Source organism: Nuphar pumila, chromosome 1, assembly GCF_984573655.1.
Source record: "Nuphar pumila chromosome 1, dmNupPumi1.hap1.1, whole genome shotgun sequence".
Lineage (NCBI taxonomy): Eukaryota > Viridiplantae > Streptophyta > Magnoliopsida > Nymphaeales > Nymphaeaceae > Nuphar > Nuphar pumila.
In genome coordinates, this window is record NC_143249.1 from 35,627,358 (window position 1) to 35,653,389 (window position 26,032).

The following is a 26,032-nucleotide window of genomic DNA, read 5'->3' on the forward strand; positions in this document are numbered from 1 at the left end:
ACCACGTCGGCACAGGAATTTAATGTTTTTTTTAAGCCCATTGTCATACGTACCCTTAATCTATGAACAAAACCCCAAAAAGACCCACGGGAGTTGTCCGTCTTTAACGGGAAGAAAAAGAGCAGAAAGGTAAATTGGAACTCCCCAAAACCAGTTGCTAAGACGAAGCCGACCCCACGGTTCGAACCCGGTCCGAACGCACTTTTCCCTCTTTCCGCGAAACCCTAACCCACTTTGCCTCTTTCTATAACAGGCAAGAAACCAACCACAGCTTCAGAAGGAAAAAAAGAAAAAGGAAAGCAAAAGAAATACAAAAAGCAAAGAAACCGCCTCAAACCAAACCGGCTGCATCAAAAACCCGCCCTGGAAACCGCTCTCCAAGAGGAGAAGGAGCACAGATGACGACGACGACGATGTCGCCGGAGCCGACGAGGCCCGTGAAGGTTCGAGAGGTGTGGGCTCACAACCTCGAGACCGAGTTCGAGCTGATCCGAGAGGCGGTGGACCGCTTCCCCTTTGTGGCGATGGACACCGAGTTCCCCGGGGTCGTCCTCCGCCCGTCCGTACCGTTTCGCCACCACTCCGACTACATGTACTCCACCCTGAAGGCGAACGTGGACATCCTCCACCTGATCCAGGTGGGGCTGACCCTCTCCGACGAGGGCGGCCTCCTCCCGGACCTCGGCGACCCCTCCGCTTCTTTCATCTGGCAGTTCAACTTCCGCGACTTCGACCCGGGGCGAGACATCTGCTCGCCGGACTCCGTCTCCGTGCTCGAGCGAAGCGGCATCGACTTCGCCCGCAACCGCGCCGACGGCGTCGACTCCGCCCTCTTCGCCGAGCTGCTGATGTCGTCGGGGCTCATCTGCAACGAGGCCGTCTCCTGGGTGACCTTCCACAGCGCCTACGACTTCGGCTACCTTCTGAAGATACTCACCTGGCAGGCGCTGCCGGAGAGCCTCGCCGATTTCCTCCACCTCATGCGCATCTACTTCTGCAACGTCTACGACCTCAAGCACCTGATGCGCTACACCGCCAGCCTCCACGGCGGGCTCGACCGGCTCGCGGAGTCGCTCAACGTCGAGCGGAGGGTCGGCAAGTGCCACCAGGCCGGCTCCGACAGCCTCCTCACCTGGGAGGCCTTCCTCTGCATGAAGGACGGCATCTTCCACGGCGTGACGGAGAAGTATGCCGGCGTTCTCTATGGACTAGAGGGTATCTGCTATTGAAATCGTATCAATAATAATAATAATGAAAAAAAATGAGACCATTCCTTGAGCAATTCCTTCCTCTCCTTCATCTTCATCCTCATCTTTTTGTGCATCATCATCCTTTCTTCTTCTTTTTCATTTTTTGCGATCTTATCCTTCTTCTTCTTAGCGTAATTGATCGATGGATTGAGCAATTTCATATCACGATCCTTCTGCTGCATGAACCGTGTTTATTGTTGGAATTAGATTGGGTTTTGGTGAATTTGGTCACCGAAAGATAGGAGGAATGACCTATCACGAGTCCTTAGAGTACAGAATGATTGAGTTCCTTGAATACCTGCAAACCATTGCATAAACACGGTCTGTTTCTACAATCCCATGATGTGAGAATTGAGGAAATTCGTTGAGTGCCAACTGTTTGATTTATTGCTTAAGTGAAGTTAGATTTCAATTGCATAATCCTTTTGCCGGCATTGTAGACTCGTAATTCCACTTACTTTGTGAATGGTTGATTATATGATTATGGTCCAGTTTTTAATACCCAGGTAGTGAAAATCAACAGTGATGTCAAGTACTTGGGCTAGTTGCCTAAACACCAAGGTTTGTAGTTCTGTTGGCATGATGTTTGTATTCAATGTGATTAACAGTTGTAGATGTCAGACAAATTAGTCCTATTTGTGCTTTCACACTGATCTAGAGTTTTGTGGATGATTGTCTCGTGATCTCGTCAAGTTCAAGCACATTGTCTAGGCCATGTTAAAGATCATTAATCCTTCGTTCAGTAAGAATGATGCCCTTATTTGTACCCTTGCCTAATTCCTAGATTAGTTTAGTATATACCATGATCATAGAACGATAATCTCATCAACTTATCTGCAGTTTTACTTGTTCAACATGCAACCCTTTTTCAATTGGTTTTAATGGAGTTTGTGAATGTTTGAATCACTCATTCCTCCTGACTCAATCGAGTCATTTGCCTGGGTGAAGTTGGAAGTCCAATGACGTGATAGTTCCAGCCGATGGCAATTGTATACATTGTAGAGCTGTTGAGCTCTGTGGGGCGCATGAGCAATTGTTTATGGATGGTCCATGATCTTTGTACTGATGCAAAAGATATTCTCAAATCATAGGCTCATCTAGAGGAGGTCGTCATACTTCTACTGACTCAAACAACACTCTCATGCCATTGCATTTCCATGCACTCTTGACCGACCTCCTATATGTGGTGAAGTTAAAGTCATAATTCTGCAATCACAAACAACTTGGTAGATTTTTCAATTCCCCTAAAAATTTTGTGCAACAGAAAAATTTTGTACCCTGCTAAATTCTTTTCAGCAATCACCTAAAACTTTCAAATATCATGACCCCGATCTCTTCCTAATGGCCTTTTGGTTGTAGAGGACAGCCCCCTCCCTTCCCTTTGGCACAGTTCAATATGTAAAGCCTGTTTTTCAACTGGGTTCAGGCTCTGTTTGGGAGTCGTCAGTGGGAGTGGTGATGGCAGTAGTGTTGGAATTGCTAGATTTGGCAACAACATCTTCAGAAGACATTGTTGAAATCCACTCATTTGTAACACCATGGCCCCTCCCAACACCACTCCCATATCTGTCTCCCTCCCAAAACAGTGACTCCAATCGATGGAGACGACTGGATTCCGTGAATCCCCCCATCACTGCTCCCAACTATGTCTCCCAAACAGAGCCTAAAGTTCAATGCCTTGAAAGTTTTAGTAACATGTCAATTATTTTGAGTACATTTTATTTACACTGATCTTTCTATTAACACAAATGACATCCACAAGCTGCTGGAGTTTATGGTTTGTCACTCACAGATACTGCATTTTCACTCTCTCCCTTGTCTCATATATGTCATTCCTATTGAAAAACTTCTTAAAAATTGCTCCTATCTGTGTATCTGTCTTATCCATGTAGGTCAGCAACTGCATAGCATGGTAAAGTTTGATACTGTGCTCCTCTAGTACTATGGCCTGCTTTCCACGAGTCTTTAAGCTACTGTATACTAGGTAACTTCATTGTCATGGTACTGTTGATGGATGAAGAATAATCACATGCTCATAAGTCATAATAAAATGCAAATGCTTTAATTCTGCTATCTAATCCGTCATATATAGAATAGTAGATTTTCTCAATTTCACCTCCTAGCCATTGCCTAAATTTTTGGAAGATTACAACTTAGTTCAGCAATAGCCATTAACCGAAGATGCGTATAGCTCTTCTACAAACTTGAGCTATATGTTGAACTTCCATTACCATGATCCTCCCTTTTGGCACAATTCAGAATATCTTCAGGCAGTTTCAACTTTCAAAGCCACACTATAATCCAGTGCCATTCTAGTAAACATTTCAGTTCATTGATGTTATGTAGTGATACTTCTGCTGTCGCATGGCTTCTATAAGATGCAGGAGTTATCCTGAGTAGTTGCGGCATTGCATAAAGAAGGTATGTTATGTATCTACTGATGGTAATCAAATCTATTATTGATGGATTTGCTAGGTACTATGTTCCATCTGTTGGCGTGCAAGATGCACTGACCAGCTTCTCCTGATTACCCAAACCGCCATCTGTGTGTTGAAGTTACTGCATGATATTTGGAGTTCGAAAAACACCTGTAGTCTCAGTAGGTGTATTTGATTTATTTGCCCACAGGTTGCAAACGGATCCATTAAATGTCCCCTAAGATTTTATTCATGTTGGTTCCGATCCTAAGATTATGACCATGCACGTGAAGAGCCATCGAGTTCTTGAAGGGAAAGAGCGGGTAGAGTTCAATAGTAGGATGCTCTTATTCTCACTATTGGATGTTTCAGCCAGTGTTTAGAAAAGGTTAAATTTCAATACACTGTCTACGAAAGTGAATGTTATGGTATATCATGATCTTTCTGTTTCTGTTGGTATGCAAGACCATAGCTGCTCATCTAAAAATTTGCAAGAGCATAGTTATGCACATGATCCTTCTACGGAGACAAAACACTATATGTTGACTGAGTTATCTTGAAAGTTTGAGTACTTCAACAATATTAAGTTTCATAGCGTTGTTCTTCAAATTACTCTAATGCAATACAGGCTTTCCTGTTCTCCTCTGTACTTGGCCATTGTATAATCAAAATTTAACTGTGATATTCTTCCTCATAGCAGGAATGTTGTTTTAACTCCTAATCATTAAGCTCATCATAGTAAGTGAACAAGTGGTTAAGGTAAAGTTGGTTAAATCTTAATCCATTTATGGATCATTTGCAAGTTTGGACTCACTGATTCTTCCAAAGCATTCAGGCACGTAGAAAAAGGTTTTTAACATCAATAGATGCAAAGCATCATGAATTCTCTCGTCTTGCTTGTGCAAAACAATTTCTAGACTTCGAGTACCAAGAATTGCACAAAAGCAAGAGAATTAGCTCTGCTAACTACTTTTTGAGTAATTTATTGGACTTATGAATGCTGTAGCCATCCTACCCATGAATTGTTTTTGCTTACAGCGATTGTTCTTTTAACTCTATGGCAGAAGCAATATTTATCAAAAGTTTATGCAAACTTTGTCAACTTTGTGAAGGGGACAAAACTATTTTCTCTGATAATTATGTGATGACATTGTAAAGTAGTGTACAGAAAATCTGTCATAATGTCTTTTCCTGTTAAGCTCTTGTAACCTATTGCCTGCCTGCAAGGACATGACTTTTCAACTAGAAAGGATATGGTACTCGTGAATCAGAAAATTCATTTTAGTTATAGATGCTTTGGTGCCTTGATACTTCGGACAGACCAACCAAGAATCTGAATGTATGATATGATATGGGGTGTGAAAGCTATCAACTATAGAGTATTCCATGATATGCTTAACGTGATCGCGCATGAATATGTACTTGACCAAGATTCAATGGATCATCATGATCATTAGGGATTATCTAAACTGTGATTTGTATACCATGATATTTCAAGTTACCTCTTGTAATGCATATGAAGCTTCAAATTTTTTCAACTTTTTACAGTCTTTACTCAGAATATATCCTTGGAAGTGATGGGGTCAGTCAAAAAATGGTGCTTCTATGTTTTGAGCCATTATCACATGTTAGGTTCAGATTGTGTAATTACACCATGGCTCCCATAGATCACAAATAAACCAGATTCAGTCCCATTCTTGCGAGCTGCAAATATAAGGTAGAAATTCGCTTGGCCTAGGAATTATCTTTAAGGCTCTGTTTGGAAACTACCAGTCACGGCAGCTAAGGATGCAGATAGGGATTTTCCAAATTTTGTGGTTTTAGCAAATCCACAGTTGTTTTGGATAAGTGGAATGGTTCAGCTGAGGATTTACCACTTTCACATATGCAGCTGTTTGGAACGCAGTTGAAAAGCTGAAATTATAACTGGAAGAGCATTGGGAAGCTGGTCAGAGCGGTTACTGGTGTACTTTTTTTTTTGAAAGGCAAGCTGGGGTTAGGCAGAACCCTCCCAGTTATACAACTATACCATTGGGTTTTAAACCTGCAACATCCCCATCCCAACACAAGGCGAGCCGGTGTGAGAACTGGTGTAGTATCTGGTAATTACTAGGGATGTCAACAGGTCGGGTTTACCCAGACCCGACCCGAACCAAACCCTATAGGGTCCGGGTATGGTGATAAACAATAAGACTCGATTAAGACCTGAGTCCAGACCCAAAGGTCCGATTACTATATGAACCCGGGTATAGTTTGTGAAATTTTATAACAGACCTGAACCCGATCCGAGTTCTGATTAAGACCCACAAATTTTTAATGTAAAAATGATAAAAAAAAAATATGGTTTTTACTGGGTATGGTTCATGTAGTTCTTACCGGGTATGGTTTTTCTTATAGTGGACCCGATTAGATCTGGGTCTGAACCCGATACCATACTCAAAAATTGGGTCCAAGTCTGATTCCACCTGGGTCATAACCAAACCCAACCCGTTGACACCCCTAGTAATTACCATCCATCCCAAATGACTTTGGAGCTGGGTTATTTCCCACTTTTCACTACCTCTGATGGCTAGTTTCCTAACAGGGCCTAAATGCTTTTGATTAATATTAATCTCGCTATTTTTTTTTTACTTAATTGTTAGGCAACCTGTGAGACAACCCCGTGGTGACGAATGCACTGGGAACTATATATATATATATATATATATATATATATATATATATATATATATATATATATATATATATAGAGAGAGAGAGAGAGAGAGAGAGAGAGAGTTGTTTTTAAATTCTGACCGTACAGATGTGATCTATGTGCTTGATTTTATAGGGATTAGCTCTTGAAGTGTTTAATTCCAATACATGGGTGGGTTTTTATAAAGTTAAAAAAATCAACAGTACAAAATCTTTGTAAATTTTCCAAGCTTCAAACATCATTTTTTTTTATAGAAACACATGATTCAGGTATGGATTCTTAGCAAATCGGCCATGCCCAACACATTTATAGGGCCAGAGCCTCATAAAAAGCACCAGATAAGCTGAAAAATCTATTTACCACCAAATGGGTTTAGCACTGACCCATTACTCTATATATATACTCACTTAGAGATCAGGGCTTTGCAAATTACAAGAATTAAGTTTAATATACATGCACATGACTAAATAAACATGGCACACATCCCAATGAAAGTTTTAGGCAATTAAAGTTGTATCAAATCAGTAACCCTCAACTTGGGCAGGTAGCCAAGGAAATCTCTATGCTGTTATGTGTATTAAACAAAGTAAAATTGATTGTTTATGATGCCAGATGATACAAGCTTCCATAAAACAATCCTAATTGTAATACCCTCAAAGGTAAGCCCAGCGAGATGCTAAAAGGCTTCTCCCTTTTCTTATCGGAAAGATGGCATCAGGCTGGAGAGAGCAAATAAGGTGTTGATGCAATCTGTTACCGTCAGTCCAATTTGGATTTTTTTTCCAAGTTAAGTCCCATTCTGAACGACCAACTGACGCAAATTTTCCACAAACCACAGTGTTATTGTGAGAACACAGTAACTTCAATAATGTGAATTGCATGAACAGTGTTAACCCCTTTGGGGCTCTTGAGGAGTTTTATACCCCAAAAACCAAAACAGAGCCGTGGTCAACATGGCACCTCTTGGCCCATGTCCAGAATGTCTGAACCATAATAGTGTTTTTGAAAAAAAAAATGGCATTGGCTATTCTGTCGTCATGGGGTAAATTTTTCGTGAGCCTGTGTGGTGCCCATAGTGACAAAAGTTAAAAACGGGCAAAATCTAGGGGGTCAAAAATTTGAGAGATTTTGAAATTTTTCATAAATCTTGCATTTTTTTGGCAAAATCTCAGCATTAAAAAATATAAAAAAATAATTTTTATAAGAAAATATAAATAAAACATATTTAAAAATAAAAATCTCGCGATAAATATCTGCTAAAACGGTAAATATCGCGATAGTTGTCACGGTTTGAAAATCTCGCAAGAAATTGCCGTTTTAAACTATCAGGCAATTTATTGCGATATTATCACAAGATTTTTATAAATCTCACGATATTTGTTACAGAGGTGGTGCCAGTCAACCCAATCTGGCCATCTTAACAACCCTAGGCCCCGCACAACACTCCTTGTGCAGACACCAAACCAATAATTGACCTTGCACACCACCTCCATGTGGAGTTATCTAGACAGATGTTCCACCCTGTGCACCACCTCATGCGCAACAGCCTAAACCAAGCTATGGCTCCGCGCACCACCCCATGCACATTGCCAAAGTACTCTTAGCAAATATGTGGAGGCAGACATTTTCGAGTTTCGAATAGGGAGTGATGCATACGCCTCTTTGAATTAACAACATAAATTCATCAGCAATGCCACATTATGATCTCTTGAAAGTGTCACCCAAGAGACATGCAAGTATCTAACGATCGAGGGAAGGCCGCTGCCGACCCCAGCCTTGCGGCCAGTTGATAGTTGTATGTCCTATTAAGCAACGCTACCCAATTCACTCATCAACGCTTGGGCATCAACTTGACTGGCCCCGTTCCACCATGCACGGTTGAGAACACCTAATATGATCCCTGAGAGAATTAGCCCTACATGTATCCCTGTGTGTACCAAATGCTATGCATGAAATAAATCTCATCCGAGTAGAGATGTACTTAACCAATTAAACATCTCAAAGGCAATCATCCTCTGATCTGCTGGCCCAATACCATACCAAACAACACAATACATTTTTGTAGCCAAATCCCATTGCAAGGATGTCAATATTGTTGTTTAGCGAGTGACATGCAACCAGCGCATGTCACCAATAGCTCAACACATACTGCCTGTTGTCACTGTTTCACCACACATAGCCATACTAATGTCGATGTTGTTATCCATCGCATGGCACATCTCACAGATAGCCTAACGCATATTGCCTGCTACTACGCCCGATGCAATCACTACTCAATAGTGCTTGACCCTACTCTTGCCACATCCCAACTCTCGCACAACACAAGACAATGCAGACATAATTCTTGCCTAACACTCATCGCTTACTTGAACGTCGAGTGCCTTTTTATCACTCGCACGACAGGTTGTGCCAACATTGCTACCCAGCAATGCCCACTACACACAACAAAGGTCATTTGACTCGAGATATGCATACACATCGGTCACCAAGCACTGGGTGTCCTCTTTTACCCCGTGTGCCAAATAGTGCATACAAGTTTGGTTTTTGACACTCTCCCTCACCTAACTCTTCGACATTCTTGTCGAAGTTGGCACTAGGAGGAACAAGGTCTTCACATCAAATTGTCAGTTTTTCTTTGCACTTTTATCGCTTTGGTCTTACTTTACCTCATCCCTCTCCAACTTGTAATTTCACTCTAGAAGATCCATCGTTAACATTGGATCCTTCTTGCACATACACTCCCCTCGTGCACGACCAACAACTTTTTTTAACTTGGATGCCTCTTCGCCCCCGACTTCACCAACTCACCATGCACGTGGCCCACACACTGACCACTACAAAAGTGAAGTCTATTCTAGAGGTTTTTTCATTCCCAACTTCCCCTGCAAGCTCTTATCGACCATCCATTGTCTCCGTCACTTGAGGTTTCGTCAATTCCACTTCAGCAGTGACCTTGCTGCACACAATATGCTCTCTCGATAGTGATACGTGAAAGGTATGCCTATACTTCGCTCCTTGAGGTGTCTCTGGTTTGCCCCGAGAGCCATCACATGGGCAGTCAAAGAATCCACTCTGCATTGCCCCCAACCACAAGCGACCACCAGAGAATCCGCTCTATGCTGCCCTTAATCACAATGCTCCTCAGGGTGTCTCTCGTTTGCTCCCATAGCCAACATCCAAGCGACAACTAGAGAATCCACTCTTGTTTCCCTCACTGACAAGCGACAACCGAACTTCACCTCATGTTGCCCTCAATATCACGAGCGATAACCAAGCTTCACCTCGTGTTTCCCTCAACATCACGAGCAACAACCAAGCTTCACCTTGCATTTTCCTCAGAACTTTGGGCACCTTAAACCTTAAGGCATGCCTCACGTGCCGACAAAGATTTGTCCAGTGTCACTCCCAAGCACCTGGACTTCCAATTCATGGTGCATCATTCCCTAACTTCAACCCACTGTCATCACAACTTTCAACATGTCACGTCTCATACCGCGACATACCTCAAGTCACTTCGACAATAGTCCACCACTTTTCCTTGCGGCCCACTACTATTTTGAAGCCCTGAACCTTAGGGCGTAGCAAAACATGCTCAGTTGTGTTACAAAGCCAATCCACAACACTTTCCCCACCCAACTCTTCGATGTCCTGTCCAAATCTTAACTATGTGGAGGAGGGATCTCACATCCTTTGTCAATTTCCCTTCGACTCAACTTTAGCTCTTGCTTATGCTTAGCATCTTTCAACTCTCAATCCAACTCAGACACTTTTGAGCCTTCATTTCATCTCGACCCCTCCTTGGGCCAACATCCATATCCCACCGTATAGCACAACACCATCATCACTTGGGTGTCCCACTCGCCCACAGCTTAAGTTAACTCTCAAAATTCTCGTTAAAGAAGCCAACCAGGTACTTGTCATGTTCTTGAGCTCCGTCATTTGGCCCTCCGCTGCCGTGAAAACTCCAAGACTACCTCAACCGATGCTTCAGAGGAAGCACGATCAGCCACTTCCACTTGAGTTCTCCCAACTATCACTAGACCGCAACGAATGGAGTGTCACGGTTTGCTCTGCCCACAGCCAAACTCCAACAACAGCTTCCCTTAGCCCCGGGCACTCCATTGCATCCGAGCACATGTGAGTCCCTAACACAAGAACCGGCTGCTTCACAACTTCTTACATCGACACCATAGCACCTGCCACCACACGACATGTCCATGGTCCAGTGCACAATGTCAAGTCCCCCAAGCAAGTGTCGATCTGATGCTCCTTCGCAAGCATGATCAAAGATACCGGTCTTTTTCCTTCCGGTTTTGAAACCACTCATAACATTCTCATGCTGCAAACTTCGCAAGCACCTCATCACGCACATCGCATAGGCATCCAGTGTACTCTGTTAGCCATCAACAGCAACCCATCAAGCCACCAGTTCTAAAATCAAAGTTGAACCAGACAAAATCTTCATTTCACCATTTTAAACTTGGTAAACACCACATCGCACAAGAGTGCACCATATGTAACGCAGTCATTGGCAACGTCATCATGAATCATTCTGCTATGATATCAGTTGTCATGGGCTAATTTTTTTTGTAAACCCGTGCGGTGCTAGGATACCCAATATAGTCAGCCTAACGACCCTAGCCCCTCACAATACCCCTTGTGCAGGCATTCTGCACCACCTAATGCATAACTACCTAAACGAATGTTCGGCCCTATGCACCACCTCATGCACAGTGGCCTAGACCATCATGGCTCCATGCACCACCTCATGCACTGCACCACAGGACCCTTCGCGAATATGCGAAAGTTGTAATTGTTCAAATTCCGAAGAGAGGGCGATGATCATGCACTTCTGAACCAACAACATGAATTCAACAGCAACGTCATGCCACTAAGCCCACGATGCGATGTCTTGGAAGTGTCACCCAAGAGACATGAAGGTATCTCAAAGATCAGGAGAAGGTCGTTGTCGACCCCAGCCTTGCTGTCAATTCATAGTTTCATGTCTTAGTGAGCAATGCTACCCAATTCTATCACTGACGCTTGGTCGTTCACTTGTTCGGCCTCATGCCACCACGTATGATTGGGAACACCTAACATGATCCCTAGGAAAATTAACCTTAACCCACACGTACCCCCGCACATACCAAATGCTATGAGCGGAATAAATCTCATTCAAGCTGAGAGGCATTTAACTAAATCTTTCAAAGGCATCCATCATCTGATCTGCTGGCCCAATATGATACCAAACAACACACCGCATATGTTGTCACATCTTATTGCAATGTCAATATTGTTGCCCATAGAGTGACATGCTACCACGCATATCACCAATAGCTCAACACATATTGTCCATTGTCACGTCCTTTATCGTCAGACACAGCCGCACCAACGCCGATATCGTTACCCATCGCATGACACGTTACAACCGCATATCACAGATAGCCTAACGCATATCGCCTACTATTACATCTGATGCATTCACCACCCAATTATGCTTAGCATTGCTCTTGCCACATCCCAAACTTTCGCACAACACAAGACAGTGCACACACAGTTCTTGCCTAATGCTCGTCGAGTGCCATTCTTTCACCCGCATGGCAGGTTATGCGAACACTGCTTACCCCATAATGCTCACTGCACATGACAAAGGTCATTCGCCTCGAGATATGCACACATCGATCCCCAAGCACTGGGTGCCCTCCTTTACGTGTGTGCCAAACAATGCATACGAGTTTGGTATGTGACCCAACACATGAATGTTACCAAGTTGAACCCCTTTTTTTTCATTTGAAAGGCAAGCTGGGGTTACGAGGAGCCCTACCAGAACAACAGCCGCCCCATGTGGCAGAGGGATTCAATCCTGGGCCTTCAGCTTGACACAGGACCCCGCTTACTCATTTAGTAACAGTAACTTGTGGATGTCACCAAGTTGACAGGATGTCATGAGTTTGAAACCCATGAGTGTGCCTTCCTCTCGCTATAAGGTCGAAGCTAGGAGTGTTAGCTAGTGTAAAAGGACGTAGGGTTTTTAAGCCAGTGAACTCAGTGAGCAAGGAGGTTTTTTCCCTAGTAATCTAAAAAGAATAAACTAAAATAAACCCACCATGACACGGTCATATTATTAAAGCCAATGACATCACATTGTCATGGAATAAAGCAAGTATCGCTGAACTGTCACATGGACACGGGGACAAGTTCTGTGTAGTTTCTATTAATAGCAATAGGGCACATGACATGGGAGTAAACTGGTTGCTTAGCAGCATCAAAAAGTTTAGCAAAGTTTTACCCTTGCTAAATCCGGAGGCAAAAAACAATAAACACAATTATTTACAGTGGCATGACAATCAGAGAAACTTAAGATTATGTTTTGTTCATTTTAAATATATAAAACCAAGATAAGCAATTCTTCAACAAGAAGCATAGGCTTAACAATGAAGTTCAAGAAGGAACACAAAGAAGAGTTATTTTAAGTGTTCTTGGACATGGACGCTCAGATAAAATAATGGCATTGCATTTAGATACAGTAGTAGCTGTCGCTAAAAGAAAGTGCCTTCTGGAGGTTGAACCAATTTCCGGTTGTGCGGAGCAGCCATCTCTTTTTTTAGCTGCATCAGTATGTCCTCCATCGTGTACTCGCGTTGCCAGTTTGCCAGCATACCAAACTTCCTTGGTTCCACCTGCATCCACAAACTCAAATTTATGAACTTAATCTTAAACATTGTTTGGCGTGACATATTTAGCGGGCAAGCATAGGCATTGATCGATCTTCAAAACTAAGATACGGCCCTATCAATTGGAATACATTGCAACGTTAATGAATTACATTGTTCATGAAGGCATCGACATCATCTTAAAATTACAAGATCCAAGAAGCTACAGGCTTGAAAATAGACCAAGGAAAACTCCTCAAAAGACCAGTTGTCTACACAACAACAACTACGCCTTCATCCCAAAACAATTGGGGTCGGCGATGACCAGTTGTCTCCTAAGCTTTTTCAAAACTGGTTAAGAGAGCTGCCTACAAGTTGTCTATCTCCAAAGCCACCCTCATCTTAAAATCACAAGGTCCAGGGAAGCTACTGGCTTGAGAATATCTAATAGCAACTTCACATGAACATGCATGGTCCACTGCATGTGGAAATGCATGGACAAAGGGAGGTACGTGAAAAGGATTTTACCAATGGAGGCTCCGCTCGTACAGTAGGAGCAGTTTGGCACGTCACCATGTCATGGGATGTTGCAAGTTCAAAACCCGCTGGTATATAGGTGGTTGAATAACTGTCATAAAAGGAGGGGGCCTTAATTCCCCCAGGTCTGTTATGAAAGAAAAGGATTTAGAAGTGCACTTTCTCGAAAATTTGAAATGAGAAATTGAAAGATGGTCAATAACATGGTCTGCTCCAAGGTTGCCAGACTAGGAAGCGAAAGCGGGAAACGATATGGGAAGTGGAAGCGAGAAGCGATGTATTTTAAAATGTATAGGAAGCGGGAAGCGAGGAATATTAAAAAAGAAATATAAGAATTGAATAAGAATCAAAATGAAACACAAATAAAAACTAAAATAAAGTGACTAATATTAAATTTCATGATTTTTTTAGTGTAAAAATTAAAATTTTAACAAAATCTAAAAATGATGACTACCAATTTAGAGAAAACACATGAAAGGGAGTGAGAAGAGTGAGAGAAAACACATAAAAAAACATGAAAAGTTGAATAGAAGAAGATATAAGAAGAATAGATGAAGCATGTGGAAAGCGTAGGAGAAGCGTGGGGGAATCGAGGTTCTCATCAAGTTTCGGAAGCGTGGAGTACCGTGCTTACGAAGCGAGTTTCCGGGAAGCGAGCTTCCCACCTATCTAAGAAGCTTCCGGTAACTCTGGTCTGCTCTAATATTTTCAAGAGATACAATGAAATATGTATATATGAATCTCTATTACATGATTATAACATTATCACATGGGCCAGGCAACTTAATGGCAGTCTGGAAAGAGCCAGATTGGGCCAATCAAGTCAAGCCCGACTTGGCCGCGGCGTAGAGTTCAACAGTGTACAGAGATCAAAAAGTTGTTCAACAGTGTACAGAGATCAAAAAGTTGATCATATTCAAGATGGAAGAGACCATGAAGTCATGGGCTTGTAGCATGACTTAATGGCAGCCTGCAAAGAGCCAGATTGGGCAAGTCAAGCCCGACTTGGCCGAGGCTTAGAGTTCAACAGTGGACAGAGATAAAAAAGTTGGTCATATTCAAGATGAAAAAACCATGAAGTCATGGGGTTGTAGCATGACAACTTGCTTTACAGAAAAGATCCCTGCAGCCAAATATAGTTATGGAGAACCTAACCATCTCCCTGACAAGGAGGAAATCACCAAATGGATTAAGGAAATACAGCAACCTGCCCTAATGTGCTAGAAGGCACACCAATGAAAAGAAAAGGCACAGTTATTAAGTGATATATCAGTTTTTCATCAAAAACAAAAAGGAGAAGCTACTGCTGTCCTTTTAATTGCTAATGTAATTGATTTTGCGGGTACACATGCCAATAAAAGGGCAAAGAAAAGTCTCCTCACCACTCCAGTTTCATGATTCACATATGTCATGTTAATCCGCGAATGGAACCGGACACTTGGGGGTTTTTCTGGATAATCCTTATCACAGAATAGCTTCAATTGATAGATGCGGCCCTCATGCACAGACTGCACAGAAAAAAGTATGTTGGCAAAGAATCTTCCAAACAACAAGACCAATGCTCAGAGAAGAAACATTAATCCAGACCAGCAGCTCTTCTAATTAAAACAATTTGCATCCAAGGACTGCTGGGATGAAAACAATATCACATGCAAGAAAGATGGAAGACAATGTAAAGGGAATGCACAGAATAATTAAATGATTCCAACCAACTCGTAAGGACAGCAGCAATTCTGCTTGTACAGCATCCATGTACTCTTTTGTGCATGGATTGTCAATCTACATCTGTAAGGAAAAAAAAATTGGTGCAGAAAGCTAGTCACTTAGCTACTAAGTACCTACAGCAATCTTTTGACAGAACAATAGGGAACCTGCAAGCAATAAAAACATGATTTTGGTAGCACCATTAACTACTGCCACCAAAAAAATAAAAGGGAAAAATCTATCTGGACCATGTAGCTCCTGCAATCACAAATCATTTGCCACATGCTTGATAACCAACAGTCCATTTATTCTCTATTTCCCATTGAACTTATTTAACCGTAAGAATCAACTAGAGCAATGTCTGCTGCACCAAGTGACTGTCATAACTCAAAAACTGAAAGAAATCAGAATGGGAATCAAGATTCTTCCCCTAAATAAATGTTCCAAGAGAACAAAGCAATCTGAAATTGTCAAGTGTGCATGACATGAAATAAGGATAAGCTGAAAAAAAACATAAGCCTTATTATTGATTTTCAGCAAATACAAATTCAACAGTCAAAGAAACTAATGGGGACAAAGTAGGAAGCACAAAATCACACGAAGCATTTAAGAAATATTATAAGATCAATTTATTTATTTAGGTAATGAAAAATTCCCTTACATTGTGAGGACCGATTATGGTACCCGTCCAGGATCTCATGTAAATGTCATCTCCATCATCCATTCCATAGCTAACTGTCCCATCTCCAATGCCCTTTTCTCCACGTTCTAGCTCTTCCAACAATCTGAAATTTCGAGGTACTGCAGAATAGAAATGAGGACAAATCATGAAGGAAGTTATTCCACATTTTATTTTCTTATAAAACAAATTACATATCAGTTGATCATGATGACATCAATTGAGAAAAAAAAGATGAAACGTTCCTCAACAAACAAACAGGAAAAAGGATTAAGCTGGTCCAAAACGCAATGATATTGCAAATATGCAAGTAATGTTATTAGCTATTGTGAAACATGATTTATTAGATTATAATCCAATGTTGTCTGTGTCGTAGTGTATCGTACGATATGCTACGATACATATCGTATCAATGAAAGGGCACAATACGATACACACTCGTATCTCGATACGGGTGTGTATCATATGCATCGTAAGATACAGCCTGTATCATACGATAAGGTACCGACGGACTTTAAAAAGGGAAAAACCGGGTTTTTAAGTTTTTTATTTTTAAAGGGCTTTTGAGGGCCAAAACCCTCATTCGTATAGAACATACTAGAGAGCTTCCACACACCCTAGGAGCTATAAGACCATTTTGGGGGCTGATCTTTGTGCCAGGAGAGGGATTTAGTGATTTTGTCAAGTAAAAGTGCATTTCCATCATTTTTTCACCCAAAAAAATTATAGTGTCTTTGAGCAGATTCATACAAAGCGAAGAAACATATTAGAGCACAAAAGGCTCAATGACCTCACGTATATTCGCTATAACCTACGACCGAGGCAAAGGTAATTTTAAATTTATAAAGTTTATTTGTCATATTCATATGTTTTTATGCATACAAAACTCAACTGGTTTTAAATTTTCATGTTTTTTTTATAGGCAAATGGAAAAGTTGTCTCAAGGAGGCACAAAGAACAATTTGATCCCATCAGTTTAGAGAACTTCGATGTATTGAATAAATGGGTTCAGGAAGAAGTAGACCTCCTGAATGAAGAGGACATTCACTGGACAAACGTGGAGGGAGCTCAGGACGAAAATGACAAAGACCCCACGTATATTGAAGATGATTTGAATGTCGAAGAAGGAGAAGGAGAAGAAGAAGATAATGATGATTGATGATATACTTCTTAAAAACTTGGTTATGTATTTGTAACCATTAAGTATTCATAAACTTGGTTTTTTTGCTTTTTGATGAATCTTGTGGCATGTTCTTAATTGAAGATATTAGTATTTTGCATTGTTCTTGTGAGATTTGATGATTGATGATGTGTTATGTAGCTCATATAGACATAAAAGCTTCATATGTGATTTTATGGTTGCAATTTCGGCATTTCATCATTTTTTGTGTTATATAATTTTTTAGCATTTTTGCTAATTTTTCTGATTTTTTCTGATTTTTTAGAATTTTTAAATTCCTTTTCAAAATTTATGATTTTTTACGATACGAATTGGAGCTAAGTAGCTATACTCAGTAACCTCTAGGGAAATAGTTTACGAGCATTAGGGCCGGTAAACAAGCCAAGCTTGGGCTGCTCAGGCTCGGCTCATTAAGGGTATACCCCAGCTCAAGCTCGGCTTGTGAGCGATCTGAGCCCAATCTCATTACAAGCTGAGCATGAGCTGGCTTGTTTTTTTTTTTAATATTTTTTTTTAAAGCTTGATAATATATAAAATATATAATATATGTATAATACCTATATGAACATATATAACATGCATATTATGTATATAATATATAAAACATATAAAATATATAATATATACATATATAATATATAAAACGAGCCTATGCAAGCCGAGCTTGCCATGTTCGTGCTAAGCTCATTTACCTAAACAAGCTGGATTGTAGATTCGCTCGCTGACCCGAGCCGAACGGCGAGCTGCTCGCCTCGTTTCCCAGCCCTAACAATTATAAATAATGAAAAGATGCATTTTCATGGTCCCATTCATAAAAAATCTTCAAAACCGCAAAATCATGTTGCTAATTCACAAGAATTTATAATTTGGGCTGAGAAGATATTAACAGTAAGCAAGAAAAACTTCATTGACATTATATGATCCACCTTGAAAGGGGCAGGCATGGGAACTGGTTTACTATAAGGAAGAGAGAAGCCCACGCAAGGTTAGACTTTAGAAATGGATTCTTTACTTTTCTCTATATCCATCCACTTTGAAAGGGACAAACACAAGGACTAGATGGATCAGTATAAGGGAAAGAGAAGGCAAGCCAAGGGAGAGAAACAGAGAATGAGATTGAGAAGTTTGAACCCAGTAAAAGTCTTGTTGGTTTAAAGGATTTGAAACCAAAAGATTATTCTGGTATAAAGGTTAATATGACTTACCAATTCCTACCATTTCCTTCTCTATTGGTGTAATAAGCAAGAGTTAAGTTTCCATTTCTACAGTATAAGGGAAAGAGAGGTATAAGCCAAGAGAGAGAAATAGACTGAGATTGTAGAACTTCGAACCCAATAAAAGATCTTGTCATTTTAAAGGTTTTGAAACCAAGAGAAGATTATTCTAGTATAAAGGTTAATATGACCTACCAATTTCTCACATTTCCTTCTCTATTGGTGTTCTGAGCAAGAGCCAAGTTTCCATTTCTATGACCGAAGATTATGCATGCATCAATTCTTGGGTGAAATGAGAAGGCTTAAATCAGTTATATGTATCCTGGATGTAGTAATACTGGTTCACATTAAGTGGAGGAGCATCCACTGTTTTAAGATAGTCGACCAAATCATGATTTCAGATATTCTAACATAGCAAATATGCTTTGTGCATAATCTAATCCATTTTTTTTATTTTGAAGTGTAAACCTTGACAGTTTGAATTCAAAGAATGTCCTTTTCTTATTGAAATCCCATCTGTCCCTCTGGCCTTCTGTGAAATTTCACATATATCTCATATTTGTGATGGCTCTTAGCAGATTCCATGTTGTGCTAACAAGGAAACTCAAGCATATAAAAATCATAGAAGCCCATATTGGAATAAGATTTGCAAATTTTCAAATACTCACCAAGTACCCCCCATTTCTCTATCAATGTTGGGTCGATCTTGGGGCGACTTCAATATGAAGTTAAAATTACCTTGTTACCCCCACACAAAAAATGCAGATACAAATTTTCCCTTATTCTTAATTTAATTTATTTTCCTACCCTTAGGACTCACTAAATGTTCATTATTATTGAATGTCAAAAACCGCCTAGCAGACAATGTTTATATATGCCGACAGGTTTATCATTTAAGATGAGGAAGAAGTTAGGATGGGGATGAGTAAAAAGGCCAGAACTTGGAAACAAGTTGAGCTATAGTTGTTTGGTAAGCATAAAGTGGTTATTTTGATATGCAAGTACAGTTATGGATATATTTGCTTCACCTAGCTTAAAGTTTAAGGGAGTATTTAAAAAAATTAAAAAAGAAAAAATGGTGAGCCCATTAGCAATGCAACATACAGTCAACAGAAAGTTCACGTGCAGACTTTCCAATCAAAATAAAGAGATTGAAGAAACCTACTGCAACTATAAATTTGCCATGAAAATGATGAACTGCAGATATGAGAAAAAAGTAAAACAATATGTTATAAGCATCAAAAAAAGAAAACCCTGCAGATATAAACTCTGACAATCATATCATCCATATCTACAAATCCATGATAATCCCAACAATCAAGTTTTCCCTCTATAGATACTGCTGCTCGGTTTTGAAACTAAGCACCCATTTCACAGAGGAAACTCTCGTCCCAAAGGATGTTGAACAAACCAATGATAGCACAAAGTAGGCTTATATAGGCTAAAACGCCCTTATCAAGGACAGACATAGTGCCAACGTGAAAATTATTAAAATAACAGCCTTGCCTCAAGCTTGTACTTCAGAAAGTCCAATTGGCCATTCAAAGCCAGACTTTGTGCAGCCAAAATAAGGGGCAAAATTGAACCTTTTGCATACATACAACCTAAAGGTCGATAAGATATCATGTTGAATAAAGTCAGTATCATTAACAAGATCGGAAAAAAACTAATGATTCACCCATTGTTATAGATATAATCAGTAAATGTAGATATCCTCCACATGCTCACGCTTATACATGTTAGCTAAAAGGCCGACACAGCAAAATAGGAGCACAACCTAGAATTAACTAAGTGATAAAAAGAGTACCTTCTTCATTTTTAACAAATCAGTCATAAATATACCAACTTGATTATTTTTTATAAACAGAGAAAAAATAGAAGGCATGGCACAAAGTCTAAAAAATATTCTAGAATATTTATGCTCAACCAAAGTATTATTTTTTTTATCCAGTATGCAAGCCAAGGGATAGATATCCTTGTAGGACTCGAACCTGATACCCCTAGGTAGGGCTGGTAAACAAGCCGAACGAACCGAACAGGGCATGTTCGGGCTCGGTTCGTTTACCGGTGGATTGAGTTTGTGGCTCGGCTTGTGTTCGTTTTTAGCCAAGCCAAGCTTGAGCTCGGCTCGTCTGGGGATGAAACGAGCTGAACACGAGCTGGCATGTGCAAAAACATTCCATGTTATTTATACATAGAATATATATATATATATATATATATATATATATATATATATATATATATATATATATTGTATTACACTTAAAATATATATTTTTATATATTACACTTAAAATATAATATTATACATAAAATATATTTTTTTTATATATACAAGCCGACCCGAGCTGAACACCTTATGTTTGGGCTCAACTCATTTAAGCTAAATGAGCTGCTCGTGGCTCAACTCACCAGCTATACGAACTGATCATAAACAAGTTTGCGACAAGATGAGTCGCGAGCTGCTCAGTTCGTTTGCCAGCCCTACCCCTAGGACAAGATAATGTGCCTCTACCCATTCAGCCATTACATTTGCCCTGGTTTGAATAAGTTATGGTCCAGTAGCAATAGTACTGTCAATATCTTCTTATATCATGAGTGATCTAAGTCAGAACTTTTTTTGCACACACACTACATAGCAAACTTCAGTAAAAAGCAAGGAAACTGCAAGTGTCGACAAAAATTCAGAGAAAACACTTAAGCAAAGAAACAAGCACATCTTGCAACTAGTGTCATTTTATGACTTAGAACATGCACCATAAATAACCTAAAAGAAAAAAGTAAAAAGACAGTTGATTATGGATGCTGTTTTGATACCACCGTTATATGCATGATCTTAAGTCCAGGTCAATAATAAATGATGATAATGACATGCCAACAATATGTAGATTCCATTTTTCACTTTTCATTGGCACTCACTGCCCGTTTCTTTGGTTCCACTTATCCAGATTCCATACACAAGGTTCAGTCCTTTTCGAGGTCACATTTTTATCATTTATACGACATGCATATCCTTATCTGAAGTTCTAAGATACATGAATTTCTGCATCTCACTCAAAGCACCTTTTTTATTGGATTAAGATTATCCAGATTCCACAAAAAATTTACTTTTTTCCAGGATTATGCTTTTATCATTCATACGACTTCCATATCCCTATTTGCAGTTCCAAGAAACATGAAACTCTCCTTTCAAATTAGTACACACTACATACTCTAGGATCTAAGTCACAAGGATTCGGCCAACCGGATGCCGCACCCACATCGACGCAGGTGCGCGGGTGTGGCACCCGTTGCGGTCAACCAGACCCTGGGTGCGGTCAACGCACCCAGGGTCATTTGTGTCCAATTTTTGGACTAAAAAAAATGCCCGGTGAAAAGGGCTGAGGGGAGGAGGATTAGGGCAAATTTTTTTTGCCCTAATCCTCCCGAGTTTGCTTCCTGTAGCCGACGCCGACTCCTTCCGGCCGCTCCTCAGTTATCAGGTACATCTCTCTCTCTCACTCTCACTCGCTCTCTCTCTCTCTCTCACTCTCACTCTCACGAGCTCTTCCTCACTCTCACAGTCTCTCTTCTCTCACTCTCAGTCGCTCTCTCTCACTGTCTCTCTTCTCTCTGTCACTCTCTTTGTCTCTCTCTCTCACTCTCAGTTGTTCTCTTTCTCACTCTCATTTTCAATTGGGGGTTTTGGGATTTCCGAAATTTCTCGATGAATTGATGATGTCTATGATCATTGTAGGTTTCAATCTACATACAAGATCATAACTACAGATTATCCATATCCAATGAAGGATGTAACTGGGGTCGAATGAGATAGCTGGATGTTGGGTTGCACTATCTTAACCGAGGGCTCTCGGGTTTCAAATCCCAAGGGGATCATCTCTCAACTTTCCTATAAAAAGGGAAAAAGAAGAAGAACCACATAAGTACCTGACTCACATATGCAAGACAAATATTTTGCTGTCTAAAATTTGATGCAACTGAAAGGATAAGAGGCCTGATCATACTTTTCATGGAGAAGATATCAGGCTAGTAATGCAATGTGTATGCATCTAAAAGGCAATACAGTACTAGCATTTGCTATTCATTCTTTTATTGATTACCTATGTAATGATATGAGCATATGATTACAAAACTAAATCATGAAAATGCCTGTACTTGTCTTTTAATTGAATCAATTGAGCATATAATACACAAAATAAATGCCATACATGAAACTTCATGGGATCAAACGACTTAGGCATGAACATAGTAAAGAATTGATTATTTGATACTTTAACTATGCCAAAAAAAAGTGTTAGTCAGCAGTTTTTATCCTAGAAAATACTTGAAGTAGTTAGAAAGGTCGAAAATATATATATATATATTGAAAAATTGTTGTTAACTGTTAAAACTTAAAAATTATATATATATATATATATATATACATATAATATTTTTTTTTTGCCGCACCCGCACCCATGTGACATAGTCTAGGATTAAACTCATTGTATAACAGAAAATAAATACTACTAAAAAATAAAATAATAAAAATAAGGCACACCGCCCACATGGGCTCCGCCTTCCTGACTAGGGCCAACCATGGTTTATCACCTGACATCAAACGACCACAGTTTGAAACTCAAGGGAGGCATCCTTGCCACAAGGTCGAAGCTGGGTGTCCGCGCCAATTGGCAGGGGACACCTCAAGGGTTTTACCAACCGGAGGCCTGCCAATGTGCAGTCGGTGATGAGGGGTTTTTTCCCTTGGCCTAGCAAAAAAGAAAAAAAAAAGGGACACCAACATATTGATTGCTTTCAGTATTTAGCTAAACTTTTCTACCTGAAACAAAAATTGGTATTTTTTTTGGATAATCCAAGGGAAAACCCCCCCTTGTCACCGACCGCACATTGGCTGGCCTCCGGTTGGTAAAACCCTTGAGATTCCCCTTGTCCACCAGGAACTACAACCAGCTTCGACCTTGCGGCAAGGGACGCCACCCGTGGATTTCGAACTTGTGATGTCCCGTCAACTTGGTGACATTCACAAGTCGCTCCTACCAGATGACCGGAGCCCTTGTGGGCAAAACAAGTATTGGTATAGTTCTACCCGGTCACAAGTTCTTATCAGTAACATTATACCATGCGAACGATGTCAGTTCATCTTACAAAAGCTCAAACACGTTTTTTGCCCTCTAATTTCACTGCAGTTTTCATCTCTCTACTCGGTAAGACTAAATGGGTGGTAAAGGATGAACCAGAGAACAGAAACAAGTTCACAAATTTATCAAACCATAGGAACTAAAAAACTACAGATAGATATCAAGCCAATCCGCCATTAATCACAAGTCAGAGACCCATGAAAAAAAATACAAATACAGGATCAAACACTCAACCAACTCAAGAAAAACCTGAAAAATTATCAAATATGCAACTATTACAATCAACTCATCCATAAAACCACAAACCCATTCATGGAGGATCAGAGAAAAAGGACACCCATCTCACAAAATCATGATTTAAACACATACCCACAACACCTGATCCTCCAGAACCGATCGTCATGGGTGGTGCTCTTTTGTCTCCTCTCCTGAAAATAAAGATCTGGTGAAACTCCAAGGGGGTATAAGAGATGATGGGGAGACCGGAATCTAGTTAACGAGGGGGGGCCGACCGCCGTGGGTGGCGACCACTCTCGCAAAAATGAGAGAGAGAGAGAGAGAGAGAGATGACTCAATACATCAAGGGTTGGGATTTCGCAGGAATAAAGTGGACTCCAGACACATCTCACAGATTTGGTTACTTGGCGAGATGGAATAAAAAGATTTGCACATATGCCCTACCATATGAGAGTTTGGTTCCAGTCATCCTCTATGTCATCCCCATCTCCATCCCTTTTTCAATATTATGATGCAAGTTGTTTTGATCAAGACAATAAAAAAAAATTGTTTTGATCAAGCCCCAAGAGAGCCTTGGCTGCTAGATGGGCAGTAAAGGTTCAATTGTCATGGGTGTCCCAAGAAGGCAGGGGTCTTAGCCTCACAGTTATAAGTTACTGACACGACTACCATAAGTATGGCAGGCTGAGCCAGCGCGATCAGGTCTGCGTGGGTGCTGTTTTTTTCGGTAATAAATTCAAAAAAAAATTTGTTTTGATCAAATATGATCATATAAACCGATTCAGCATGGTTGATTGAATAAGAATCAACTCTTAGATTGCATTTTTTATGAAAAATATGATTTTTTCAAGTCACAAAATTTTTTGCTTTATTAACTCATCAAACCTGCACAAAAGTTGGATTTCAGTAATTTAAATGTCTATCTTCACTAAATGAATAATATAGATCACATCTATGGAGTCTGATATCGTCAAAACAAGTTGCATCAATAAAATACCCAAGAAGGATATGAAGATAGGGATGACATAGGAAACGAGTGAAACTGATTTCACCATATTATGGCTTCATCATTAAAGTTGACTACAAACCTACCATCTAGGTCGGTTGAGTCTCACTAACTCTGATTTTGAATCAGTGTAAACAAATTAGGAGTGTGAAAGCCCCAAAAGGGGTTAGCATTGTGGGATGGGGCCATGGCCACTAAACAAGCTGTCAACTGTCAAGGCTGACCACAACCGCCAACAGTCTTTCTTCAGAATTCCATAGGTGTCTACCTTCTGCGCAAGTCGACACCCACCATAAGTCCCAGGAGCAAGGGTCCTAGCCTCAAAGTTTTACGCTGCTGGCACGACAGCTGAAGGCATGGCAGGCTGAGACAACATGACTAGATCGTTGTGTTGAGTGTGGTTTTTTCAGGTTTTAAATAAAAAAAAAATCAAGTGTGAAAGACTCAAACTCAATTGAGTCTGATTTTAGTTTGAGTGTGAGTTGGATAAAGTTAGAAATTGTTGACCCATACAAGTTAAGGAGTTCGCGTAAAAACCGGTTCGGCTCTTGAGTAGGCCCAGTTTTTTATCAGGTATAAAAATTAGGTCCAAACTCAGCTCATTTTGATTTTGGGTAGGAGTATGACTGAAAGATGTAGACCTATATCAGTTAAGGGGTTTGGCTATGATCAGGTGAGGTTTTAACCATAGTTGTTAGAGATGGGTACCGGTAAGTGAAGCCTTAAAATGTTTTGGGTATGTTTTGATTGAATCGAGTTTCTAAAAAATGTTGGTATGAGTTTCTAATAACCATTGGTACCGGATCTTATTAACATTGGTACAAGTTTCTAAAAATTAAACCCCATCATTTACTTTGTAAGAATAATAACATCTTATAAATAACTAACTTTAAAAATCAAATATTCACGCAACTTCACCATAATTAGCTATAGTAAAGGGCTAACGTCAAGCTATATGAACATATTGAAAGCAAAATGTTTTAAGACAATAATCAAATAGAAAAACATGAAACAATGTCAAACTAAATACAAAAGAATTGTAAGCAAAATGATATGTAACTGCATAATCCCATTGCCCTTTAAGTTGCTAGATTGACCAATGGATTTTTTCCTTTGTTTAAAATTTTGCTTTCACCTTTCTGATTTAGCCTTTCTCTAATTTGTATACTCACATTTCTTCTAAGGAAAAGTCTCTCGAAGCCCACTTAGGTATTGTTGGCTACTAATTGCAAGGATTTGTTGTGAATCATCAAAACTTTCTTCAGCTAAGTTGGACATAAGCATCTCATCTAACTTAACAATAGTGGCAAGATACTCTG

General features: G+C 40.1%; 1 protein-coding gene and 1 pseudogene across 2 annotated transcripts; one reads left to right on the plus strand and one right to left on the minus strand.

The window, feature by feature from the left end:
- The first annotated feature begins 281 nt into the window (after nucleotides 1–281).
- On the plus strand, nucleotides 282–1,282 carry LOC149848677 (putative CCR4-associated factor 1 homolog 11 pseudogene; annotated as a pseudogene). The gene has a single exon (XR_016430341.1). The product of XR_016430341.1 is annotated as a putative CCR4-associated factor 1 homolog 11 pseudogene (transcript).
- An 11,448-nt stretch (nucleotides 1,283–12,730) lies between these two features.
- Nucleotides 12,731–24,327, minus strand: LOC149848678 (ubiquitin-conjugating enzyme E2 variant 1D-like). The gene is made up of 4 exons (XM_089996848.1): nucleotides 23,840–24,327; nucleotides 15,918–16,057; nucleotides 14,935–15,060; nucleotides 12,731–13,042 (listed from the first exon to the last, which is right to left on the minus strand). Exons 1-4 carry the CDS (start codon nucleotides 23,871–23,873, stop codon nucleotides 12,902–12,904), a joined length of 441 nt encoding a protein of 146 aa, XP_089852974.1. The 5' UTR covers nucleotides 23,874–24,327; the 3' UTR covers nucleotides 12,731–12,901.
- Nucleotides 24,328–26,032: the final 1,705 nt, after the last annotated feature.